Genomic DNA, 26,997 nt, shown 5'->3' with positions numbered 1-26,997 from the left:
GTGAATCTGAGTCTACAAAAGGCCATGACTGGCCAGGGTCTAATAAACGCATATATACCTATATGCAGATGTTATCCTAATATATTGTTTTTTTATACTGATCTGAAAAAGTAGACAAGAAATATGGAGGATTATGTGGCACTAGAAGGGGGTCTTTTAAAAACACTTCCACTGTAGAAGTAAGAGGAGACAGTGATTTCTCACGTATTTTCAGTAAATTTAAAAGTGAATAAAAAAATGACTGGACAGGTGACATTAAACGCACACTGTCATACACCCCCTACAAATAAAAGTTGAAGCCCCATTGTGTTCTACATTTGGTGTGGTATATACACCATACCCAGAATGATGGAGGATCTCCAAATAAAGCAAAACAGCACAAACTGAGAACAGAAAAACCCCAAGATTCTCAGATCCAACCAAATGACAATTTCCTTATATTCATCTTTCTCTTCAAGATAGCAAGCTCCTGCTAGGGATTTGGTTACAAAAATCCAGCCTCTGAGTAGAGGCTTTACATACACATTCAGTCCAACTTACTTCAGGTTTATATTTAATCTATAACACTGGGAATAGAGATATCCAAAATAATGTGTGCTGAATGATTTCTAAGAATAGAAAATTATAAAAAATCAAATTACAGTCTGAATATCTGAACTGTTCAAGGTAGGAAAACATATGAATCCATTTTACAACTATTTCATTTTGGACACACATATATACACACAGGTTTCGGGTGAACTTTGATATAACAAAATATTTATCTTATGTCATTGATTCAAGATGAAGGGTTGATCAGGGTTTTACTGTATTTTACATAGGTGGCCCTGGCATCAAAAACCATGAATTCAAAAAGATGTTGCTATAAAATCATTCACAATAAACAAATAGTGGAAGCTTGGGTGTTTGACTCATGGTCACAGACACACTTCCTTTACAACTGATCCAAGAAATCTTTTCTATTTCTTTCTTTAATAAAGCATTTACAATATATCTATATTTTAAAATTTAAGATGTATTGGGAAGGTCTAAATGGCATGTTAAAAAAATTAATGAGTGAAACAAATAACTCTCAAGGCAGTGTGTGTCACACAGATAAAGCAAGAAGAACAAGTGATGGAGATTGTGCCAGAAAAGACACCATGTGTCTCCCTGGTTAAAGAAGGTGAGGGTTCCAGTGATGTCTTGAAGGTCAAATGCTGTGTCATAGGTTTATGGGGAGGAAAAACTTCAAATAGGATTTTCCTACAAGCGTGTCTACTGGTAGGTTCTGTGATATAAACACCTGAACAGCTTCCCAGCTTAATATATCCATTTGGTAAGTCATTTACACTGCTGTTTCTAAAAACTCTCAATTCTGTAAGATTCAGAAGAACCAAAGCCAAAACCTCTTTGTACCACTTTGTGATGCTTTCTAGAGTATTATAGAAATTAAGAATTTCGTTTTAGTACTAAAGAAAACCAAACGTAGTAATCAAAAATTTCTTAAGTTTTCGATTTGTGAGATACAACTATAACACCAAACTGAAGAGTTTTGAATTACTGAATCTGGGACAGATGCCTACAGCTCTCTCAGGCCTCTGCTTCATTAACCATCTAGGCATTTTATGCTTACTCTAAACCCACAAACGTTATTACTGATCAGAATCCTTTCTTCTCTGTACGAGCAGCCTGCTGCAGCACTTCAAAGTGAAGGCTTGCTAGGGCCTACCATCTGGAGTGGGCTCTGTGGACAGCTGCTCTTGGCTATGCACGGGGTACTCTGTGTATACACAGCATGGGTGCTGACATGTGACAGAAGGCCCCAGTGTGTGCAAGATGGGAGATAGATTAAGTCCCAGCAAAGGCATCTGAGACAAATGGGTACTTATACTAAAGGAGAGTTTTTATGCTAAATCTCTAATCATTAATACAGCAATTTGATCAGCAATTTGACAGTAATTTCTACTTTATAAAGCATTCTTAATAGAGGCCAATTAGTAGAAAACTGAAAATGTGCCTTATTAAAAATTCGTTATAAGTTCCAAGTATAACACCATAATTATCATTCTCCGCCTCAGAGAGTGCTGCCACCGTGGCCTACTTATACACAGTCAAGTTCTCTCCTAGACATCAAAGGCAATGCAGCTTTGGTTTTTAGAGCTCAGATATAATTTTTATATTTATCATCTACAAAATAGAAATAAATTGAAAAAAAAAAAGCCAAAGTAGATATTTGGCTAAACCCTTGCTCTTTGAGTCTCTGAAGAAAAAAGACAACAGAAACCACATGGCAGTTCCTCTTTGCAGGGGAGTGATTTCAGCAAAGGCAGTTAACTGCCACTCTGTCTTTCACATGTGTTAATGGCAACCTTCAGATCAGCACTGCCTAGAGATAATGAATGTGGGAAGGAAGGCCTTCCCCAAATGCTTGCTGTGCTCCTTCTCCATACTACCCAAATGTGCAAGTTACTGTCTTCACCCCAGCTCAGGGCCCCAGCGATGATCCCATGGTCCATGTTCATCCTCTGTAGACACCACTGAGACAACATGGCCACCCAAAGCTACGATTTCACAAAGATCTCTGAAGGATGTCCCTAAAAAGTGGTAAATATGGAAGAATCTAGGCTGTACATTTAAGGAATCGGAAACTGTTACCAGAGGACAAATTCACAATTCAAAATTTACTGTTATCTTTAATTTCATGGCTCCAGTCACAGATACTTCCCCTAGTGTAAGAAAATACCATTTTAATTTGCTCAGGACAGAGATGCGCTGTGCTTTCAGTGTAGGAAAATGGACAGATTTAAATTCATGTTTGGTCCAGGCAGTACTCATGTTTGGAGGCGTAGCTAACCTTTCTAACTAGAACTTGTTCATAGAAAAAGGGTTAGCTTCAGATGCTTATAGCCGATTCATATTTGTCATTATATACTTTTGACTACTTTCATTTTATCTTATTTGTCCCAGGGATTAGCTGAATTTGTCTCAGGTTTTCATATTAAGGTTCTTATGAACTACTTAACTTTTGTGGTACTAGCATCCTTACTTCAGTAAGACTAGAAATCATCAGAGTGTTGTAAATAGTGGTTTTTGCTAGTTTTAATGTAAAGTGGATATTTTAGTGGAAATACCACCCTGTGATAGACTGAGGGGATGTACCACACGACTCACGTGTAGTGAAAATGTGTTTGCATAATCAGTTACGTATTAGGAAAACCTCGGAGAAGATTATTTCTTCTTTCTTCCACCTCCAAGCTTTGCTTCACTTCTTGTGTTCTTTCAATGTGAAATGGCATTTTATTTATGGAGGACCGGATAGTTTGGAATAGCTAAGTCTGAAACGAAAACATGGACAACAAACCCCAAACAAAACAGCAATTCAAACTCTTAAGCATTGGTACGGATAGACATAAGAAATACCACAGCTCACACAGCGGTGCTCTTTCCTTTCAGTCCAACACAGAAGATGGCGCTGGGCGGACACAGCAGTTGGGGCGCCGGAAGTTTTGCAGCATGGACTGCAGAACGCCCTGCTGTCTCCCTTTGAGCTTCTTATTTGAAGAAGAATCTGAGGAGCTAGATCTTCGAGTCTGGTCACTTTGAGTTTGAACTAGCTTCTCATTTTCCCTAATTTGTCTTTGTAAATGGTTCTGGATGGCAATTCCCAGGGACTCTGGGTCCAAGGAAGCACCATACACTTCCCAGGTCATGCCCTGGTCGTCCCACACGACGTCCCTGACTCGCTTGGACTGTTTCAGCTGCAGCTTGGAGTCTGCGCCCATCTGTTTCTTCTTTTCTCCAGGTGTGAGCCCCACCTGGGCAGCAGCCGCGGTCACGTTGAGCTCCTTCAGAAACTCGCTGACCCGGCTGGCCCTGCGTGGGCTGGCCTTGACTGAGCGAGAAGGGGTCCTCTTGCCAGAGCCTGGGCTTGAGTCACCGGTGCCATCGGATGGCAGGCTCAGGCTTGTGGCGGTCTTGGTCTGTCTCTGTTCTTCCAAGGTGTTCTGCTGGCTCTTCCTCCCTGGAGAAGGTGCAAGATTGGCCTCTGGTCCTGTACCTTCATTTTCTTGAGAGATAGGATTCAGTAGTACGATTTTGGCATCTAGGGAGCAGGTGGTCCCAGGTGTGTTCTCTTTTACAATAAGAGGAGAAGCAGGCTTCCCATCCTTTGCACCTCTTTTATCAGTGGGGTTCAAGCTCTCCAGCTGTGTATCTTTACCGGCACCTCCACAGGAGTCAGGTGGTATCCGGTCTGGCTGTGTTTTGTGGTCATTTGTAGTTTTCACTACAAATTCAGATGGCCTTGTTTCAGAGTTCCCCAACCCATGATTTATCCCAGCTTGACTCCCAGTCAGGAGGGAAATTTGGTCAGTGGGGCTATCTTTCTGGGAGCCAGGATTAGTTCCTGCAGGCTGCCTGAAAGTTGCCTCTTTGCTTGTTGAAGACCGCCCATTTTCTTCTGTATCCTGGTTTTGATTGGAGGCCATCAGTGAGGATTTAAAGGCTTCTCCTGGTTGGTTCTCCAGTTTGCATTCTGCCTTGAAAGCTGCAGGAGTGGCAGCAGCTGGCTGGATGTGTACCTGTGGTACAATGCCTGGACACTGCCTTGTCTCTTGGGGGTCTACCATGCTGTTAGAGAGTTCCAGCAAATGGCCCCCACTGCCCTTGCCATGACAAACTACACGTAGCTGCTCTTGTCCATCCTTGTTCTCAGGAGCAGGGATTTCCTTTAGGAATGCCGGGAGGATGCTGGGGCTAGTAGAGACAGACCTGCTCTCCACACTTGCCACTGCTTGCACCTCAGCGTCTTGCCAAGCCCTGCCTGGGACCTCCTTAATCTCCCTTTCAGCATGGCAGGTCATTGTACTGGCTTCTTTGAACCTTGACCCCGGTAGCTGTGCTAGCAGTGGCGCTTTCTTTTCATCCGGACAACAGGTGGAATCTCTGCTGGTGGGGGAGGATGGTGGAAGATCTATAGATCCTTCATCCGTTGTGTCCAAGGCAGTGGCAGAGGGTTGTTTGTTCTCTGAGCATCCTCTTCTTGGTAGAGGTTCACTAGACCCCACTGTGGTGTCGCTGTTGGCTTTCTGTTCTTCCCCACCAGATCTGTTTGCAGAAGGGGACGGGTGGCCCACCTTTGCTGGATCTGAAGCCTGTACAATTCCCTGGCTATTTTCTGGAGGCGGAAAATCACAGAGCATTTGATTTTTGCTGCTGCAACAGGTGACCCTGGTAGGACAACTTGACTTCTCGGGTTTCTCACTGTTTGAGTTTGTCTTTGATTTGCCCAAGGAGTTTTCAGGTACCAGACAGGTGCTGGTATTTGGCAGGTCACCTTGGATGACATGGTGTGCAGATATAAGTTCCTTTTCTACCGACGGATTTGCCAGCTCCTTGCTTCCTTGCAGATGGGAGTCATCAAGAGCGTTGTGTGTGGGTGACACTTGCTCCACCTCATGGAGGACACCCGGAGATGCCATGTCTGACTGGCTGGTCTCATGCACACAAGCTTGCATCAGGGCCTCAGCGGCTGCACTGAGCCCAATGCTAAGTTCAGCAGGGGCATTGCCAGCGCCACCAGCACTCTTTTCTGCCTCAGCTTGTTGTGGGGAAATACTCCGCAGCTCTCCTCGACCCTCTTCCGTTCCAGACGCCGTCACTATGGAGGCTTTCGTCACTCTCAGAGACTCAGGTACAGTCCCCATGGGACTTCTTTCCAACAGCACGCCAGTGTCTGTTCCATGTATGTTTTCTCCAGGAAGTAGTCGGAGCTCAGAGAGAAGATATAGGGATAAGTCCTCTGAAGAGCTGACCTGGGGAATCAAGCAAACAGTGTTGTTAATATACCATTCCTTTGCAGGAGGAAAGAAAATAGTGAGCTGCCACTTAGGATCACATAAGTTCATTAAAACTTTTCTACTTGAAACTAGATTGGTGGTACAGACCTGTCTTCCCAAATCTGAGAGGACCAAGGCAGGAGGGTCACAAGTTCAAGGCCTCTTGGGGCTAGAGGACAGTGTAAAGTAAACCTAGGCAAGGGAGGGAGACCCTTTCTTAAAAGGTGTGAAAAGCTCAAGAGCAGAGCAGTTCCTTGGAGGTGGTGCCCTTGATATAGGTTCCTTCTCTAGGACTGACAAACAAGCAAATAACACACACACACACACACACACACACACACACACACACATCCACAACAAAAACTTCTTATATCTGTTGATATAAAAATCTACCTGAGGTAGAAAGATTGAAAAAATATTCTAACTGCACTAATATTTTGACTGGAGAGTTTCTACTCACATTCCAGTGCTGTGTATTGAGTGAGTTTTTAACATAACTACCTTCCATAACTACTTCAGAAGTCGTCATTATAATCTGATTTGTCAGAAAAATAAAATCCCACATTGCTACTGGGACTAACTTTGTGAAGCACTAAGCAGACCTGAGTAGATCAAGAATCTTTAAAACAGAGTTCCCAGAAATGGGTCTGGATGTTAGGGGGATTTTAGTCTTTGAAAAAAGAGGCATCTCAAGTCTGTTAAAGGATCGAATCAAAAAGACTAGTAAAAGATCTAGAACAGTTGTTCTCAACCTGTGGGTCATGATCCCTTTGTGGGGGGGTCAAATGACCCTTTAACAAGAATCACTGAAGACCATCAGAAAACACAGACATTTACATTATGACTCATAATATGAATATAATTATAGTTATGAAGTAACAATAAAAATAATTTTATGGTAGGTGGGCACCATAATCTGAGTAATTATATTAAAGGGTCACAGCATTAGGAATGTTGGGAATAATTGTTCTAAAAGGAAAGAAAGGGAAGGTTTGTTTTATTAATCATATTCCAGTTGAATAAAAATTCTAGATATATTTACATGAACTAAAGCATTAAAATGTAAGACATAAAGACCATGTAGGAAATAAAATCTAGGAGCCATCAGCGTAATAAGGCAGCAATAGTATGTTTTGTGATAAGGCACAAATTAAGAAAAACAAATAGGGCGCTGAAGTGATGGCTTAGTGGTTAAGAGCACTGGTTGTTCATCCTGAAGACCTGGGTTCAATTCCCAGCACAAAACTGTCTCTAATTCCAGTTCCAGGGGAGCCAACACACAAGACAAAACACTGGTATGAATAAAATAAAATAAAATAAAATAAAAAAGTAAACTAAAAAGAAAAGAAAAGAAAATTACTGGCTTGTGGTCATTTGTAAAAAAGAAAAAAAAAGAAAAAAAGAAAAAAAATGGGTAGGAACATGAAACTCAAAACTTCCGCTTAATAAAAAGTTTCATAAAATATATTTTAGATTACATACTTGAAAAAATGTTTGTGAAAATTGGAAGACATTTGAAAATATCTATATTATGCCCAAAGCCCTTAAAATTTGAAGTGGGTAAAATAACGGGAAAGCACAGTTAACAAGAAGCCAATAACCAGTGAGCTTCAGACATGAAAGGAGAGATCATTTGTCACCAGATGAAAATGCACAGTGAGACTTGACTTTGCAGCAACTGCTCTTGCAAAGGCAAATGTGCAGCAGTGTGGCCTGGGGAGGCCGAGTGGAGGAAAGAACCTTAGTGGTTGCCAGCACAGAGGCATCTCACTCTAGCTTTTCCGGGGAAGTGGGTTAGTTGCTAAAGCACATTCCTGACCCCAAGAAGCAGACTTATCAATAGAAAGATAAATGGATCAATGGCATGTTCATTCAGGTATTATTTGTAGAGCAAAACCTGGAAACAAAGACTAAGGGAAAGAGTAGGCAATATCAAGACATATTCTACTGTAAGAAATATGCAATATAACTGTAAAAATAAAAGCATAATGAGGCTTCAGCTTTTCCCTTGGAAAACACCAATAAGTTGAATTTTCCTGTCTTAAAGAGAATGAGAGAGCTTAAATGAAACAAGGTGAATACTATTTGGCCTGTCACTTTGAAGCAATAATGTGTTATTGTTATTAACTTAAAATTATCATTTAATCATTTGGTCAAAACTTATCTATGAAGAAACTATGCAATGTATTGTATATGGCTCAATATTTAAAAACATTTACTATAGGGGGCTGGAAAGATGGCTCAGAGGTTAAGGATGCTGACTGTTCTTCCAGAGGTCCCAAGTTCAATTCCCAGCAACCACATGGTGGCTAACAACCATCTACAATGAGATCTGGTGCCCTCTTCTGGCATGCATTCATACATGCATGCAGGCAGCATGCCATATTGTATACATAATAAATAAAATCTTTTAAAAAACACATTTACTATATGTTCTCTCAAGCTCTCCGGTCCTGTGGAAGAAGCATTCTGTCCACCTGAAATCAGCACACCAATAAACCCTCCTTCTTCTTTTTAGATCAGTGCAATATGGAGATACTTGGGTCTTTTATCAGCAAAATCAAAAACTCTGATTTCAGTAACCTTGAGAAATTTACCTTCAGATTAACTTGTGACTAAATATAAAATCAGCATTTAAAAAATCCTGAAGGTTTTTTTATTTTTAATTTGAAATCTTGAGAATAAGCCTTTGCAACATTTATGTTTTCTACTTTCATCTTGTGTAATCAAGCTGACTCCTAGCACTTTCTTGGTTTGCCTGATAAATACTCACACATTGGTGTTTTTTTCTTCTTTTGCAACTCACCTTTGAAGTGCTTTAGTTGTTGGCTTATTTTAATTGCAAAGATCCTGCAAGGGGGCATCTCAGGGCTAAGGGGTGGTTAAATAACACGCTAATGGAAGTCAACCTAGCAATCTACATTTACATTTCTTTTGCATTTGCATTTTTGAAATCCCACATTAGATATGATCAAAGCTACTCCCCACCCTGATTTTTTGTAGGATATATTTAGCTGCTGTGAAGCACCACTCAGTCTTCTGTGTGACACTGTTGTCCTTGCTTCTCCCTTTCTGACCTGGCTGGTCCTACTGTTCCCTCCCTGGCTCCTCCATCACTGATCCCTGCCCCAACTATCCAAGTCATTAAAATAAAGCCTTCTCCTCAATCCTCTTTCCTATCGGCAAAAGCATCTTCCAGGGGCTGAGGCAAGCACCTCAGTGGGCACTTAGGAATGACTTCTTCCTTCAGCTTACATCAAGCAGCAGTGGTGAGGAGTCCCTCTTCTGGTTCTCATGGATGAATGAGAAGTGTCCAGGGCAACACTAATGGTGACTTGTGAAGAGAGATGCTCCTGCTTTCAAAGTCCCAGAAACCCCAGAAGAGACAAATTACCAGGAAACAGCCTGGGCCTTCCAGCTCCTTCTGTGCTATGCAGCCCCTTTGCTCTGTGTCTGAAAGAAACCAGGGTGCTCTGTTCTCTGCTACTGTGAATGAGTAGGTTTCTTTCCTAGACTCAGGATCCTTGAGATTTGGCTTGTGAATTGAGATGAGAGTTAAGTAAATTTTAAAATGAGGAGAGGGAGGGGGTGGGGAGAGGGGAGAGGCCTGAGAGAGGTGGCAGGAGGGGAATGAAAGAAAAAAGGGAAGGGAGTCAGCACACTAACACAAGCAACCTTGCTTTCCTGCTGGTAGCTTGCACAAACCCTGTCTGAACTGGGCATCACTCATGAATCTCAAAGTATTTGAAAGTGAGTCTGTCGTCCAGTATAATGGGGTTTGTACCCATGGTGTGAATTCTTCTGGTCTCTGTTATGATTCAGCCACAGCATGGTTGATTCAGTCACACCATGGCTGACACTTCCATGTTCTAGGGCCACGCATGGGCAGACAAGCCCTCAGGCAGAAGTGGCTTAAAGGTCCCAGGATCTAAAAGGGCCCCTGCGTGACCCACGTGTGGCATGGTTGTATCATCTATGCATGACACAGCTCCATGAGCCCTTGCATGCATGCCTGAGTTCCATCATCTGTGTATGACATAGCCATGTCATCCCCCTGTGCACATGTGCTAGGCAACCTTTAAAAGCTGGATCTTAGCCCCCCTCCCCCCCCGCCTCTCTGCACACCCACCTCACCAGGCCTATACACCCCCTTCCAACAAACTCCTAAGTGGGTTTGTTGTGTGTTTCATTCTTCCTTCTCACTCGCACCAGGTAATTTCAGTCTCTCCAGGCTAAACCATGAAACCCGCATTCTGACAATGCACCTGGAGTGTGGTGTAAACACTACCCATCCTTTACAGGAAGGGAAGGAGACTGAGACTCAGAATTTAGGAACCACTTCAAGGCTGACTACCTCTAACTCGTCTTTAACTGAATTCTAATGAATGCTCATGATTGGCTCCTTTCTATTGTCTAACTACAGAAAGAAGATAGAAAGTATGCATACACACACACACACACACACACACACACACACACACACACACACACCAACAGCTCCATACAGGAGAGGAAACCTTTCTTTTGTAAGTGACTCACAGCACTGCCTGTAGCCGAGATACAAGTAACACTGACTACAATATCCCTCCTTTTTTTTTTTTTAAAAAAAAAATGTTTTTGTTGAGATATATATTTTCCTCTGCTCTCCTCTCTTCCTCTCCCCTCTCCTACCGTTTCCCATGGTCTCCATACCCCCAATTTATTCAGGAGTTCTTGTCTTTTTCTACTTCCCATGTAAATTAGTTCCATGTATTTCTCTCTTAGGGTCCTCTTTGTTGTCTAGGTTCTCTGGAATTGTAAACTGTAGGCTGGTTTTTATTTGCTTTATATCTCAAAGCCACTTATGAGTGAGTGCCTATTATATTTGTCTTTTTGGGTCTGGGTTACCTTACTCAATATGATGTTTTCTAGATCTATCCATTTACTCCAAAATATACAAAGAACTCAGAAAATTGGTGATAAGCCTGGCAGCACAGACACTGAAAGAATCAACTAATAAATGGGACCTCTTGAATCTGAAAAGTTTCTGTAAAGCAAAGGACACAGTCAACAAGACAAAACAACAGCCTACAGAGTGGAAAAGATCTTCACTAACTTCACATCAGACAGAGGTCTTATCTCCAAAATATACAAAAAACTCAAGAAATTGGTCATCAAAAGAACAAATAATCCAATAAAAATGGAGTACAGACCTAAACAGAGAATTCTCAACAGAGGAATCTAAAATGGCTGAAAGACACTTAAGGAAATGTTCAGCATCCTTAGTTATCAAAGAAATGCAAGTCAAAACAACTCTGAGATTCCATCTTACACCTGTGAGAATGGCCAAGATCAAAAACACTGATGACAGCTTATGCTAGAGAGGATGTGGGGTAAAGGGAACACTCCTCCATTGCTGGTGGAAGTGCAAACTTGTACAGCCCTTTGGATATCAATATGGCGATTTCCCAGAAAATTAGGAAACAACCTATCTCAAGACCCAGCAATACCACTTTTGGGTATATACCCAAAGCATGCTCAATAGCACAAGGACATGTGCTCACCTATGTTCATAGCAGCATTATTTGTCATAGCCAGAACCTGGAAACAATCTAAATGCCCCTCAACTGAAGAATGGAAAAGGAAAATGTGGTTCATTTACGCAATGGAGTACTACCCAGCAGAAAAAATAATGAAATTTACAATGTCACTCCTAACTGGTGACCTTAGGGTAAACGAGGACTGCTGACTCCCTACACCTCCAGTGTTCCTTCTGAAAACAATAGGTTCCCTGAAAATACCAACCCCCTATTTTCATAACAGACACCCACACTCAAAAACGCAGGCGGCAAAGTACCACAGCCCTTCATGAAGTTTTCCAAACCTGCAGTATTGGGTGATGGGAAAACGGGAGGTAGGAGGGACAGAGAAAGCCTGTGTTGGTGACCAGCAGGATGGCACTTGCATACTAACAAAAGCAATCTTGCTTTCCTGCTGATAGAACACCGCTAGGCATCAGGAATCCACACTTGGAGACTTAACCCACTTAAAGAAACAAGACAATCTCAATCACAGGCTAAATGCGAGCACAACAGTATGTGATTAGTGACTTGTGGGAACACAAAAACGTGAGCCTGGTCCAGCTTCTCTGAAGGTCAGAGAGTTTGAGCTTATTTTTGCTCTTTCTAAGTTCTTGACAACAGATGTCGCAACAAAACAAGATATCCTGACCTAGGGTGTGGTTCTCGGTGTTTTTCACATCAAGATGGCCGGTGGAGGTAGATTCACTCAACCTTGACCATAGATCAGAGAATTCAAGCTCCTTCTTTTGAAATAGAAGGTTTGACTTAGGGAGTGGCTGCCTGCAGGATACTTGGTCTAGGGTGGGTTCACTGCCCCAAACATCAAATTTACACAGGAATTAGTGGCTTGACGCCTCAAGTACTGGAGCAAGTAACTGTAATGATTACCCTTTGTATCATGTTAAAGTAGTTTTTTTTTGTATTGAGGTATAAAAGTGTATGAAGAATCAACACGGGTGAACTCAGAACTCAGTATGAAAGAGGCACTGAGTTGCCCTCCTGATACTTTCCTATGTCTCTGTGTTTTTTTCTTATCTCTGTGCCTCCTACCTAACATTTCTAATCCTCATGCCCCTATCCTGGAATGTACAAACCGGCTGTGGTTATGATCAAGGCAGAAGTCACCCCAAAATGCTGACTTGTGACAGTGACTTAGTGCTGTCGCAATGAAGCATACCCTGTAGGTGTTCAAATCTGTAGAACACTGTATCTAATTCAGTTGGGGACTCCTGTCACTGCTATTCTGAAAGTTCAGAAAAAACAACTGCCCGTGAAAATCTAGAGAAAAGGGGAGTAAATGTAAACAGAATTGGATTTGATTAAAATGAAAACCTTTAAGTCACACTCAAAGGTAAGACTGAGTACTCATGAGTGTCTCTCTGTGCCACAGATTCAAGCTAAAAAACATAAAGAAAGCACTGTCCTCATGCTTGTGAGGGGCTCCCAATTCCTGCAAAGTGTTGGGTAAAACTGGCATGTTGTAATAGAAAAGAAGAGAAATAAAAAGGCCAAATGTATCACAGAAGTGGGTTCATTGTATTTTTTTGGCACATACTTTACCCTAAAGAATGTAACCTTTACAAAAAAAATGTATTTAGTGTGATGAAGGGAAAGCAGATGCTGTGTGGGACCCTAGTACTAGGAACCTTCTGTGCTTCTTTTTGGTTAAAGATCATTGTCCTATGTGCTATAGGAGGCTGAGCAGCCCACTCTCCTCTCTCCTCTCCTGTCCTCTCCTGTCCTGTCCTCTCCTCTTCTCTCTTCACTCGATTCTAGTATCAATCTAGCCTCTGTGACAATTGAGACTTGTAGTTCTCAACCTCCCTAATGCTGCAACACTTCAACACAGTTCCTCACATTGTCGTGACCCACAACCATAAAATTATTTAGTTTCTACTTCATAACTGCAATTTTGCTACTGTTATAAATTGTAATGCAAAAATCTGATATGCAGGATATCTGATATGTGACCCCTGTGAAAGAGTCATTTGACACCTAAAGAGGTTGCCGCTCCCAGATTCAGAACCAACCGTCTAGACTGTCTTTAGGAATCATCTAATAACTTTGTGGGGCAAAGGTAAATGTAGTCTTTAACAGCAAGAAACATGTCTGCAAAGTATAATAACTTCTTCCAGCTGAACATGAAGAGATACTGGGGTTTGTTTTCAGGGTAAAGACAGTGCTCTGATAGCTGATACTCTACTTCTGAAAATTGTAAGTTAGGGCAGCCTGTGGAGGGAAATCTTTGTAAAAATGTAAGACCATGTGAGTTTGGCTCAGCAAGGCCACTTTAGGTATTGACTTTACGGGAGTATACTAATGCATATATGCACTGGGTTATTTAGTACATGAAATTAGAAGAAATCTAAATGAACATGCACTGGCAATTCTTTGCATGAATGGCGACAATACACCCAGTGAGTATGACATACCGAACAGAATATCTCATGAGAACAGCAACACAAAATAAGACGGAACAAGCTCATTAGTACAATTTTAAGTAAAACGAAAATGAACCAAACAAAACAAAACAAAAAAGACCCTAGTAATAATTTAAAAAATGTCAAGATAATGTGTTCAGAGTGCTACCATTCTCACTGAAAGGGGGATATAAAGATCTTTATTCATATATGAAGGAAATATTTCGGCAAGGATAAATATGGAATTGATCAGAGCAGTGAAGTGGATAGCAAGGGACAGGGTAGAGAAATATTTTATCCTAAACTATTTTATACATTTCAAACTTTATTGTATATAGTGACGTAATTCATGCAAAAACAATAAAAAATTTCAAAGTCAATGTTCACATAGTCTAATGTTCCCATAGTTCATACCCTAGACTGCATAATTGTTAAAAACTCAGATTTCAAAAAAGCTTATCTCGATGATGGATGAATGATTAGAACCTAAAGGCCCAGTTTTTATGAATGGAATTATTGATCCCCTAAAAAGGACTGAATCTCTCAGCCCTTCTGCCTTGCTAGGATACAAGAAGACAGGAACCTCCTGGTGCTGTCTCACCAGAGTTTCAGTCTGCCCATGCCTTTTCTGCTTCCAGGACCATTAGGGAATCCCTGCTGTTTAAGCTGGCCAGGTCTATGGTTCTTGTCATACAGCCCTAATGTGTTCAGACAGACATCAATACGCTAAGGAGGACTGCGACAAAAACTAGGGATTCAACCTGTACTGTGATGAATGTTTGCAACATGTAGGATTCATAAATGAGGAAAGGGATGGGCAGAAGGAGGCCGGGCACAGGTGGCTCCAGTGACCCAGCACGGCAATTGTCAGTGCTGCTACAGAAAGGTCATGCAACCAAGACATTTTAAAGATTTTCTTACTTGTGGTTACTCTTGCTCCCAGAATGCTCTGCTTGTTCCCATAGCTATACAAAAAAGTATACAACACAAACATTTACTGATAGACTTGAAATAAATTTATTTCAAGACAATTCTTTGGTATGCATATAAATGTATTGTTTAATAAAGATTAAAGTACATTTGCATACTAATGCTATGCAAATCCTTGTTTACTTTTATATAAATAATTAAATCTTGGCTGAATACTTGTCACTTCAGGACACTGAGTATTGCTTTTTAGAATGATATGTACTTTGTACCACTGCCAATGCTAGAATGTTGCTTCACATAAATATGTGGTACAAAATGGCAGAATTCTGTTGAGGGCCAACTCAGAAAATGCTGCAAATTTTGTTTTAATTACAAGTCAAATTCAACAATTTTTTTTAAACAAAACTTAATTCGGCAACTCAAATAGCAATTTAAACTACTTTTAAAGATTTATTTCTTTTTATTTTGTGTGCTTTCCTGAATATGTGCACCATGTATTCCTGGTGCCTGAAAAGGTCAAAAGGGGGTGCTGGATCCCCTGGAACTGAAGTAGCAAACGGTTGTGAGCCACCATGTGAGTGCTGGGAACCAAACCCAGGTCCTCTTCAAGAGCAGAAAATGCTCTTAACTGCTGAATCATTTCTGCAGGCCCACTAAAAAGCAATTTTCAGAGCCAAACATTTTAACATGACAGGATCCAAATATATACTTTGACCTAAGCTGAGGAATTACAATAAGAAAATATTAAAAGTCTTTAAATAAAAACATTATTTTTCTGTAGAAGCAGAAAATGTTATATGTATAGTAATGACATTTCAGGTCATAACACACAGTGTCATGGGTGCTAGTTGAGGTATTTCAGGCAGTATTCTCTGGTGTGTGGTAGGACAGCAATGTGCACATGCTATGAACTCAGAAATAAAGCTGCAGTGAGTTTGTATTACACCATGGAGAATACTTCCAGAAGCTTCCCAGATGCATTACTTGTTTGATTTTGAATTTATTTTATTATTGCTATTTTTCCCAATTTCCAAAAGTGTATTCTATATGGGGGGTGGTGACCCAGTTTAAGAAGTGGGAAAGAGCCATGTTCCAGTACACACATCTCTGACAGTCCCATAAGAAGCCTTCTTCTGAAGTCTCATAGTCAGTCACACCATGGTATTAGTTAAGGTAACCTCAGCGTTTCTGAAGTTAGGATTTGTAAGAAGAAAATTTTCTCTTTACAGTCCCAATTGTTTGAATGTGCAATGCAAACCTGCATTTGCTCTAAATTTTCTTTTACTTTCTTGATAGCATGGTTCTAATTGTTCTAAGTGGTTTAATTGGATTCCCAATTCAATGAAATATTAAGTTTTCACGAACTTCATCTATTATTCACGTATATCAATGAACTGTAAGCCTTTTGACTCAACCTGACTTAAATATATTACAGCCAAATATACATATTTATTTCTAAGTGTTTAACTGTTTCTGCCAAATCAAATATTGATACAAGCAATACTTATGATGTAGGTATGTCTTCTATCTATCTGATGATTTCATTGGTTAATTAATAAAGAAACTGCTTGGCCTGATAGGTCAGAACATAGGTGGGTGGAGTAGACAGAACAGGATGCTGGAAGTGAGGCAGATGCCTCGGGCAATCATCATGCCTCTGCTCTCTGGACAGTCACCATGAAGCCAGCCACCAGGTCAGACATGCTGAATCTTTCCCAGTAAGACACCACTTCGTGGTGCTACACAGATTATTAGAATGGGTTAATCAAGATGTGAGAATTAGACAATAAGAGGCTGAAACTAATGGGCCAGGCAGTGTTTCAATGAATACAGTTTGTGTGTTGTTATTTCCGGGGCTAAGCTAGCCAGGCGGCCAGGAGCGGGGCGGCAGGAATGTGGCCCGCAGCTCCTTACTACATACTTATCTTCTGTTTTTTATTAAATTTGATTTAAAAGACCCTGAAGACTCCAACAGAAATCTCTCAGAACTGATAGTTTTAGTAAAATGGCAGTTTATGAAATTAGCATACAAAATCAGTAGCCTTCTGGTACACACCAATAACAAAGATACTGAGAAAGAAAGAGGGAACTGATCCCATTTACAATAGCCTCAGAAAATCAAACATAGCATCTTGGAATAATAAACCTAACCAAAACCATGAAAGACCTCTATGATGAACACACGGAAGAAACAACTGAGGAAAGCACCAGAAGGAGGGAAGACCTCCCATGCTCATGGATCAGAAGAATCAGTATGTGAAAATGACCATCTCTTACAATACAGTCTGTAGTTTCAATGAACTCCCAATCAAAGTTCCAAAGCCATTCTCCAGAGAATTTTTTTTAATGTTAAAATTCATATGACAGCCGGGCGGTGGTGGCGCACGCCTTTAATCCCAGCACTCGGGAGGCAGAGGCAGGCGGATCTCTGTGAGTTCGAGACCAGCCTGGTCTACAAGAGCTAGTTCCAGGACAGGCTCCAAAGCCACAGAGAAACCTTGTCTCGAAAAACAAAAAAAAAAAAAAAAAAAAAAATTCATATGACAGTGCAAAAGATCCTGGATCATCAAATAATTCTGAGCAAAAAGAATAATACTCTCCTGAACCTATTCCCATTTCTGATCATAGTAACAAAAACAGCAGGCTCCTGCCACAAGAACAGACATATAGACCAATGCAGAAGAACAAAAGCTGCAGGTATAAGTTCACACAGTCACAGCCACCTCATTTTTTACAAAAATATCAAAAACTCTCATTGGATAGCTACACATTGAAGAACAAAGCTAGACTCTTACCTTTCCCTTTGTACAAAACTCAGCCTCATAATATCCAGAAATTGTGTGAGGGCTAGAGGAAAAAGGAAGGGAGATATTCTCCAAGCACTTGCTCAGGAAATGAGGCAAATGTTTGAAAAATGGGAGCTCATAAAATTAAAAAAAAATCAAGTGAAGAGATAGCCTACAGAATTTGAAACATTCTTACTAGCTACTCACCTGATAGAGGATTACTAACCAGATCATAGAAGGAATGTAAAAGCCAGAACAACAGGACGAAAACAAACAATCTAATCAAAAGCTGCCCTAGCACTGTTGAGTTACCAAGGCTCCAGCAGAGAGCTTCTTACTCATGCCCACCTGGGAAGCCCTTGTTAAACCCAGTGAGTCACAAAGCAAAATCAAAACAAAGCAAAAAGACACACAAGAGGGGTGGGGACTTGGTGGCAAGTGGAGAGGAGGTAGGCATATCAGGAAGATAAGAGAGAATAGAAAGATGGATGTGATCAGAATGGATTATGTGTGTGTGTGTGTGTGCAAAACTGTCCCAGGATAAATTAAAAAGAGAAATATGTCAAGAATAGACCAAGGACAGAGCCAGCATAGACCTCTGCCTGACAGTTTTATACATAGGCACTCCTCTTCAAGCAGAGCACCAACACCTAAATAGCAGCCTATGACCCCTCCCTGTGTGGAGCTGCATGCGCATCCTTCTCTGAACAACAATATAATTTCTCCTCCTGGTAATATCTGACCTTCAGTTATAGACAGTTTCTACTGAAATGTACTCCAGCTATATCTAGGTAGTGCAGAATAGGGGAAAGCAATCAGGCCTGTAATAATTTTGGATATATAGGCAATATAGCAAAGTGTGTCCTCTACTTGGAACATTTTGGGGAGTCCTTTATACCTATGCATATTTGGATGTACATGTGATTAAAATCAAATGCATCATGAGAGGAGACATGCACAGTGATCAAAAGCTTTCCTAACTCAAATCTGTCTACCAAAATAGAGAAATTATGCAAATTATACCCTGTATTAATTACTTTTCTGTTACCATGAAAAATACCATTATCAAAAGCAACCTAAAGAAGAAAGAAGTTTATTTCATTGTTCTATATGTCTAGAGAAGAAAGAAGTTTATTTGGTTCCAGAGGGAACATAGCCATGGCAGTAGGAGCAAGAAGCAGGCTGATCACAGTGCATTTGTATACAGGAAGTAACAGAGAGAACAGGAAACCATCAGGCATGTAAACCTTCAAAACTCACCTCTAGTGATATACTTCCTCTAGCTGCACCTCCTAATAATTCTAAAATTCCCCCCAAACAGCACCACCCAGCTGGGGACCAAATCTTCAAATACATGAGCCTCTGGGGATCATTTTTCATTCAAACCATCACATACCTCTTGGCAACCAGCTTCTCTTTCTTCAGACTCCACAAAAGAAGACATAGACAGTGACTTGGGACCCTTGAGTGCTCTCCCTCAAATGCCCTCTTTCACAAACATATCCTGAATGTATTATTGCCTTGCCCTTAAATAGTTTCCCCTGCTACTTTGAAACCTTTGTGAACTTATTTTAAGTCTTTGAATAAAACGCCAAGAACCTAGAAACTTCTGACCTAACCCTGACCACTGGTAACATTTTGATAAGTCAAATTGCCTTCTAAATAACTATGCTTAAGTTGAGGGATTCATAGTGCTGCTTTTGTATTTGGGCATAGAAGGTTCTTTTTGCAGTGAATGGAGGTTACTGATCAATGTGCTGAGATTTCTTGGAGCCCACAAGTATTATCAGTAGATGTACCCCTGAAAGATCTATAGACTAATCCACGGGAAGTGTATACATCCACATCCACATGGAGTAACCCGTTCAGCAGAGCTGTGGGAACACTTGTCTTTTGGAAAAAGTTACTGTCAAATCTATAAAAGCCTTGTCAAGCCATGATTTTCCCTTCAAAATAGGATTCATTCCTAAAATAACTCAGCAGTGTAACTTCTCCTGCACGGGCAATGGAACAACCTTTCCATTCCCCCATACCACGAGGCCTTTGTTCTAACACTCAGATTTACATAGAGTCAGTCCCGCAAAATTACCTACTAACAGAGCACGTAGGAATTTCAAAAGAATAGAAAGACACCATCCTTACCAGTCAGACAGGTCTGGTGTGGGTGAAGTCCAGGTTCAGGGACATTTAGTAACTTTATCTAATGGTTTGGAATGTCAGGTATGACCCATTGGAAGCTGACTCCTTCATGGGTGGTGCCACCTGTTCTGGAGCTGCCGCTTTGCTGCTTTGTCAGGTTGTACCTGCCCTTTTTGTGATTTTGATATGCATATTATCATTGTCTTTGCCTATGGAATTTTTTAACCATGTCTGTAAAAATTAAAAATCTGGTGGATTGCCTCTTTTTTCCCTTCTTCTTCTTCTCACTGCTTCTTCGCTCCAAGAAATAAAGAATGAGAGCTGATTTATTTTATTTTACCCTCAGATTCAATTAGCCAGGTTTTCACTTTGCCGTAGAGAATCTAGCTGGACCCTGTGGGGTTGCTGAGGCTGATACTCAAGACACTCGAGAGCCACTGAGTGAGTGTTAAATGACCAGCCTTAAGTAGGACATCACCTGCCCTAAAGCACAGGAACCATCATGGAGAAGAGGGCATACAGAATGTAAGAGCTGGAAGAATGGGTGGGGGGGGTGGGGAGCTGTGGAACACTGTATTCCAGAAATAACAAGGCCTTGCCTCTTAAGTTCTCAGCAGCTGCAACCAACTGCACACGATCAGACTGAGACTGGCACCCTCAATATCCTGTCATGAAAGAGGAAAGGCTTCATGATGCCCCACTTTTCCCTGAAGACTATTGGCATTCTATGGTTGATAAAGGAAGAAGAAGCATTTTTTTTCCAGTGGCATAGCCTCTGACAAGATACCCATGTTCTTATAAATTACTTCTCATCTATGCTCTCGTAAATGCAAAGAGACTCACTGGAGATACACATATAGAACATGTGTGCAAGCGTGTGTTGAGTGTGTGCTCTGGTGCTTAAAGCAGAGCCTAGAACACAGCACGTGGTGCATGTACAGGCATATGCTCAAACTGTGCTCTGGAGCCCACACAGAACTTGGCACACTCATGTGTGAGTGTGCAAGCATGTGCTGAGTGTGTGCTCTGGTACCAAGCACAGAACCGGGCACACAGCACATGTGTGATTGTGCAGGCGTGTGCTGAGAGTGTGCTTTGGTGCCTAATGCAGAACCCAGCAAATGGAGCTTTAGAATCGGGAACAAAACTTTCCAGAAAGAGTTGCACCTCTGCAAGACTGTTTAATTGATCCGAACTTCAGTGAGGTAGAGGTTGGGATGCTGCAGGTTCGTTGCTAATTACAATTTACCTTGAGTCACCTTTAGCTCCTTCAGAAGATATTCCCTTCCCCCTCTGTGTCAGACCTAACCCCTTCGACTATCAGAGAGAAATGTTTTATAATATAATAACTTAACAAAACCTTAGTGTCTACTAACCGAAAGACTGGCATCCGACAGCAGCTGAGGCCCATAGCTGAGACTTCTCTACTGTGCTGTAATTACCTTCTTAATGTTCTCACCAGTGCATTTGAAAAGTGCCTTGATTCGTTTCTTTGTTCTGTTACTATAAATTAACTTCATGAAATTGCTTCCATCTTCAATCATGAAATTTGAGAAACCTAACTCTGTTCCTGGGCCATTGTCACTCATGCTTGGTTGAAGAGGAAAGTTTCTTCCTTCCTGTGTAAGGTGAGACCTGCAGTTTTTTGTCCACAGAAATCTGGATACAAGAAGAAAGGATCAAATCCTTTCTTCTTGGTAGATTTTGTAAAATCTTTTTTTTTTTTTTTGGTTTTTTTTTTTTTGAGACAGAGTTTCTCTCTGAAACAGTCCTGGCTGTCCTGGACTCTGTAGACCAGGCTGGCCTTAAAGTCACAGAGTTCTGCCTGCTTCTGCCTCCTAAGTGCTGGGATTAAAGGCGTGAGCTACCACCACTCAGCAATTGTGTAATTTTAATTTGAAACATGATACATTTCTTGAATGGCAGTCTCACTTTGTTAATATTATATGAAAATTTAGCAAATATGTTTACAAGCCTAAAATTCAAGTTAACCAAAATGCTTAATTATATCACTAATCCAACCATCACTGATAAACAAGGTTTAACCCCCTGAAAGCGATAGCCGTGTTAATCTGAATATTACATCAATTGAAAGCATTTTAACAGTAGAGAGGAGACACAGGAGTAGGAGTCTGGACTAGATTATCAGAACAGACACAAACTTTGAGAACTTACTCAGTGATTGTAAAAGCACCCGTTCCAAGATTCATTTTAACAAGCAAGCCTGTGTGACATGCTGTGCCCTGATTTGTGTCTGGCGTCTGTGCCTGTATATGTGATGGTCCATGTCCTCCTCAAGCACCACATCTTCCTTCCTGCTGTTTCCAATTGCAGCTGAGTTCAGTTCCGCCCATTACCCAGAGCATCCAGTGTTCACAGCCAACTGCAGTAGGCACTGAAGACACAAAATCAGCGTGGACTCTGATCTCAAAAAGAGTGGTTGAAATAAGCAAGAGAGAGGAGTCTAAGGAAATGCTAATTACAGAGTGGCCAAGGCACAGGAGAGGGATAGCTGAAGTCTGTGAGGGTAGAGAGCTTGAAACAAAGGGGTTAAGTTGAGCAGGCAGGGAGGGAGGAAATAGTAATGCCTGAAGCATCCACAACCCACAGAAGTATGGAGAGAACGTCGTGCGCCAAGAGACACTGACACAAAAGTGTGTTTGAGTATTTTATGTCCAGATGAATCATGACAGTCTTTAATGCTGCTTGTTGGAGCTGACTTGTGCTTACAGTGATGCTGCAAAAAGGAAATATTTGATTTGATAGGGCAGCTATGAGTCCCAGGTGACATTTCTGTCAATTGTGAGTCAGATACAGGAGAGTATTCCCATAAATAAGGGTGACGATTTAGCCACCATAGTGCAATGCTACCATCCTAAACAAGGAAGCTGACAGTAGGCTTAAGCCTTGGTCAAACAAGGATGTGCAGATGTAACTCTCTCTAATGACAGTAGGTGACCGACCATATTGGTTTGCTTACTTACTGTACCAGAATTGTTATTATTTTAGAGTGTGCTTGTCCTTAAAAATGTCTACTGTGAAATTGCACATGATATTCCTGCAGCAGCTCCAACATTCCTATGCACCACTTTTGACTGCTTCAAGAAGCCATGCTGTTTGTTCCATGAGGCTGCACAATGATGAGATAAACTGATAATGCACTTTTCAGAATATATTCCCATTGTTGAATGGCCCATACATGTAACTGTGTTGATTCTTATGGTGCCTGGGATGCTCTTCCAGAGAATAAGCTGTAAGGCAGCATGGAGCAGTAGGAAGATTAGAAAGTAGGAAGACTTGAGAATTAGTCTGGAAACAGGATCTTTATCCGGGAAATAATTGAGTAGTCTTGGATGAGTGGGTCCAAATATAAGAATGATCTGGAAAGTTCTGGAAAATATAGAATGCTGTGTATGTTCACCCAGTTCTATAGAGTTAACTTCTGTGCTCACAAGGAGCAGCTTCATATAGAAGTCAACATGGAAGCGCTTACTTCTATGGAATCCCTTTGGTCTGATGGGCTCATGCCTGATTAACAGATAATTGTTCCTGTCAAAAGATTTCTCATGCACATGGACAAACTTCTTTCAAAGGCCAATTTGTTCTGTTCCACATCCTCCAGGTCATAATGAAGGGTAGCAACAGTTTAATTTTTAGGGGGAAAATTAAGCAAGTATTATCAAACACTGAAGATTCACTCTCAATAAAGTACACATAGACTCTAAGTTGAAGCCCCGTGACCATCTGGTGAACGAACAGCTCAGATTGCTTAGTGAACTGGCTTCCTGTGCCAGCAGCTGCTTGGGAGCATATTTCCCTGCTTCTCCTACCTGCCAAGCTGTGTCTCGAAGCTTTCTTAAGCCCCAACTGCTTGCTCTAGCAGTTCCTTCTGCCTAGCCTGGAACTGGGAATTGGCAGAGAGAGAGAGAGAGAGAGAGAGAGAGAGAGAGAGAGAGAGAACAGAAACCTAAGGGAGATGGTGGGTAGCAGTTTGTGTGGCATCAACGTCAAGAACTCATGGGACCTTGTAGAGACTGGGGCCTACTGGGTTGATGCTGTGATAGGGAAGACAGAATGAGTTAGTGCATGTCAGTCAGCAACTACTCTTTTCCAACCCTAGTCTTTACAGCATATCTGCCTTCCCAGTGAGCTTTCTTAGCTAATTACAGCTAATTAATGGAAACTGGCTAGTAAATAAAAACTAAGTGGCTGCCACCCTGCCATCCTACCCTAACAATGTTCAGTATTGAGAGATGAACATATGTGGGTGGGAGTGTTTCACACCCACACACCCGATATTAAGGCGGGTAGGGCACAGGGATTAGTGATCTCCACCTCCCCTACTCTCATTCTCTTTTCTTCTTCTCCTTTCTCTCTCGCTCTCTTGCTTTCTTGTGTGTGTGTTTGTAGTCACACGGAAGGGGTGGTGGGCACACATTACCCTGAGGGTAAAGTAGTTGAAGAGACACACACCAACTCAAGCATGTAGCTCTGATATGCTGTGGCCTTCTTCTGATTTCTGCTCTTGCTAAGAAAACATTAGATTTCATTCATAAAGCTACTCACCAAGGTCTATCCCCTTATTTGACCACTTCCTCCTTCTGAGGCTAACTACCAAGATCCAGCTATCAAAGTATTTAAGTCCAGCAATCAAAAGCCCCCTTTGGCTCACCTAATTAACATGCTCAAATAAGTTAGACCCCCCTTCCTAACATGAGGTTTCTCCTTTACCTTGATTAAACTGCCATTTTCCTGTGTACCATGTATTTCCTCTCTATCCAGAGGCAGTACTTTGTCTCTCTGGAACAAAGTCCCCCCTTTCCTTGTTTCCCTCCTCCTCTCCATTGTCCTCTGTCTCCTGTGTTTGTCTCTTAGTTCCTGCCTTCTGTCCTTCTGGGACAAATAAATTTCCTTTGGCCTGAGAACTTGGTCGTGGGGGTCCTGAGCTGATACTTTTTCTTTCAGGGATTACATTGTGTAAGAATGCTACATTCCAAGGTAATCCTAGGCCTCTTATCTGAATAACAAACACAAACTCTGGGCATCTAGTTGGAAATGTCTGATGATGTGTACATTCTAGTCAAGTGAGTCTAACCAACACTCAAATAATCGTACCTGCTTAGAGCAGGCTGGTACTTTTTGCTCGGTGAGTTTAGCATACTCTTTGACCTTGGACTGTATGCGCTATCTTGAAATAAGGGGGGAAATGACAAAGAGGCAAAGGGCCAGCTTTCTTTTTCCTTGAGAACAGTGAACAGTTGGATAAGATTCGCTCTGGCAGTTTTGTGCCCTAGCTAACAGAACACTAATGACATCAGCTTTAGGAGGAGCTTCAGAATATTCTTCTTCCTCGCAGCCCTGCTCAGAGCTGCATAAACTCTGGTTATCTTGTTCCCCGTAGTCTTTTCTTCCCTTAATGAAGCAGACCTCTGTTTGCCCCCTGTCCTCATCCCCAGCAATGACAGATCATAACGCCCCCTCTAAAATGCAATCTGATTTGATGAGTTAATACTTGGTCACATATTTTATAAAGGAATATGAAAGATAAAACCCTGTCTGCCTCACTCATCTTAAAGGGGTGGGAGCCATTGTACACAGCGCTCAAATCTGTTATAATCATGTCTACAATTTAAATGTAGGTCAGGGACACTTTCTTTCAAAGAGTCATTCTGTGAGCATCATCTATCTCAAGAGAATTAAATTCTAGGAATTCTTGGCTGAATTTGTACAACAGGGAAAAACAATAAGATCTTTTTTCAGAGCTATCTTGTCCCTCTTCCAGCAAACAATATAGGTATCTTTTTTATGAACAATTAATTTTTAAATACATCAATCATTCTTTGAAAATTATTGATGAAAATTAGATACTCTGCACCAGTAGAACCATATTTTTGTTTTATGTATTTACTTTTCCCTTTATTCTGCAGACTATGTTGATCTTTAAGTCTCTTACACTATCTTGATATGAGTAACAAGACATTAGCTGATGATAATCTAATTCGCTTTAGTGAATTTTTAATATAATTATAGACCCATTTCATTTCCTATTTTACTAATTACTTCTATTACTCAAAATTTGATTTTACCTTTGTTTATTATTTATATATGCGATTTCTTTTTAAAACCAAATTCTTTCTCATTGTCCCTGTACAGAAAATATAGGTGATCTTTCTCATGGCTTCTCTTTACTGACTCAGAAGTCTTGGAAGATAAAGGGGACTACATCCTGGCCATATGTCTAAAGTGAATAAATTGAGATGGAAGCTAGGGAATCAGTTTTATAACAAGGGAGGAGCCAGGAAATGTACAGGGGCGGGGGAGATATTGTTCTCATCATCCCCATCATCTATATTCTTTTACCAATTTAAAGTCTGCATCGCCAATATTTTCTACTTGAGGCCTAGTTAGCGCTGAATGGAGGGGCTGGAGCACTCTTGACTGATAAGTTTGAGAAAGCAGAACACAGAGAGGAAGAGCAGAACACAGGAGTGCTGCAGAAAACAATCAAACAACAATAACAACAAAACAGATCTCAGAAGGGTGGGCAGGGAACAAAGCTCAGGTTATGGAACAAGAAGGAAATCATTTTATTCCTGATGAGTAAAAGCAGCAGTAGTGTGAGAAACCCTGGTTGCCTGAAAAAGTATGTCTCCATGTCCCCAAAATGGGAGATACCCCGATGTCTTCCCAGGTCCTGCCCCACCTGTGAGGCTATTCTATAGCACTCTATCTTCACGCCTGAGTGGAATCATAGCACACTCGTTTCTAGCCAGGATGGCTACTGATTTGTGTAGAGTTCCGACTCCCTCACAACTCAACTTTTTGATGAGGCTACAAACCCTTCACAATTCTTTCCTGAAGTCACTCCCAAATCTGCTGTCTTCTTTGGTCACTGAAATGGTCCTTGTTAAATGACAAGCTAGCCTTTGTGAGAATGGATGGGCTCACCGCCCCCAACCCCACCCCCATCTTGAGGACCTCCCTGGAACATTTGCTATTTTAACCACTGTGTCTGTGCTGGGTAGTTTCATGTCAATGTGAGACAAGCTACAGGCATTTGGGAAGAGGGAACCTAAATTGAGAAAATGTTTGTGGGCAAGGCTCCCATTCATTCTCTTCATTGATGTTTGATGTAGGTGAGCCCACCTGCAGGGGATGGTGCCCCCTCTGGGCTGGTGGTACTCAGTATTATAAGAATGCAGCTGATTAAACCAGAAGGAGCAAGCCAATAAGGATAGCCTCTGTATCAGCTCCTGGCTCTATGTTCCTGCCTTTCTTTGCCTAGGTGACAGACTACAGGCTATCAGGTAAAATTAACCCTTTCATGCCCAGGTTGGTTACC

The 26,997-nt window shown here is 41.3% G+C and overlaps 1 protein-coding gene across 2 annotated transcripts in view; it reads right to left on the bottom strand.

Annotated features, from left to right (window-relative positions):
- Positions 1-1,417: 1,417 nt before the first annotated feature.
- Gprin3 (GPRIN family member 3) overlaps positions 1,418-26,997 on the bottom strand; it is a 62,826-nt gene continuing 37,246 nt past the window's right edge. For both annotated transcript variants that reach the window (XM_038320373.1, XM_038320372.1), the window contains exon 2: positions 1,418-5,795. In XM_038320373.1, the coding sequence (XP_038176301.1) occupies positions 3,432-5,687 (2,256 nt within the window). In that variant the 5' untranslated portion in view covers positions 5,688-5,795 and the 3' untranslated portion in view covers positions 1,418-3,431. The remainder of the gene's footprint in view (positions 5,796-26,997) is intronic.

Source organism: Arvicola amphibius, chromosome 2 (assembly GCF_903992535.2).
Source record: "Arvicola amphibius chromosome 2, mArvAmp1.2, whole genome shotgun sequence".
Classification (NCBI taxonomy): domain Eukaryota; kingdom Metazoa; phylum Chordata; class Mammalia; order Rodentia; family Cricetidae; genus Arvicola; species Arvicola amphibius.
The sequence above is the reverse complement of the archived record's forward strand: the minus strand, read 5'-3'. Positions and strand labels throughout refer to the sequence as shown.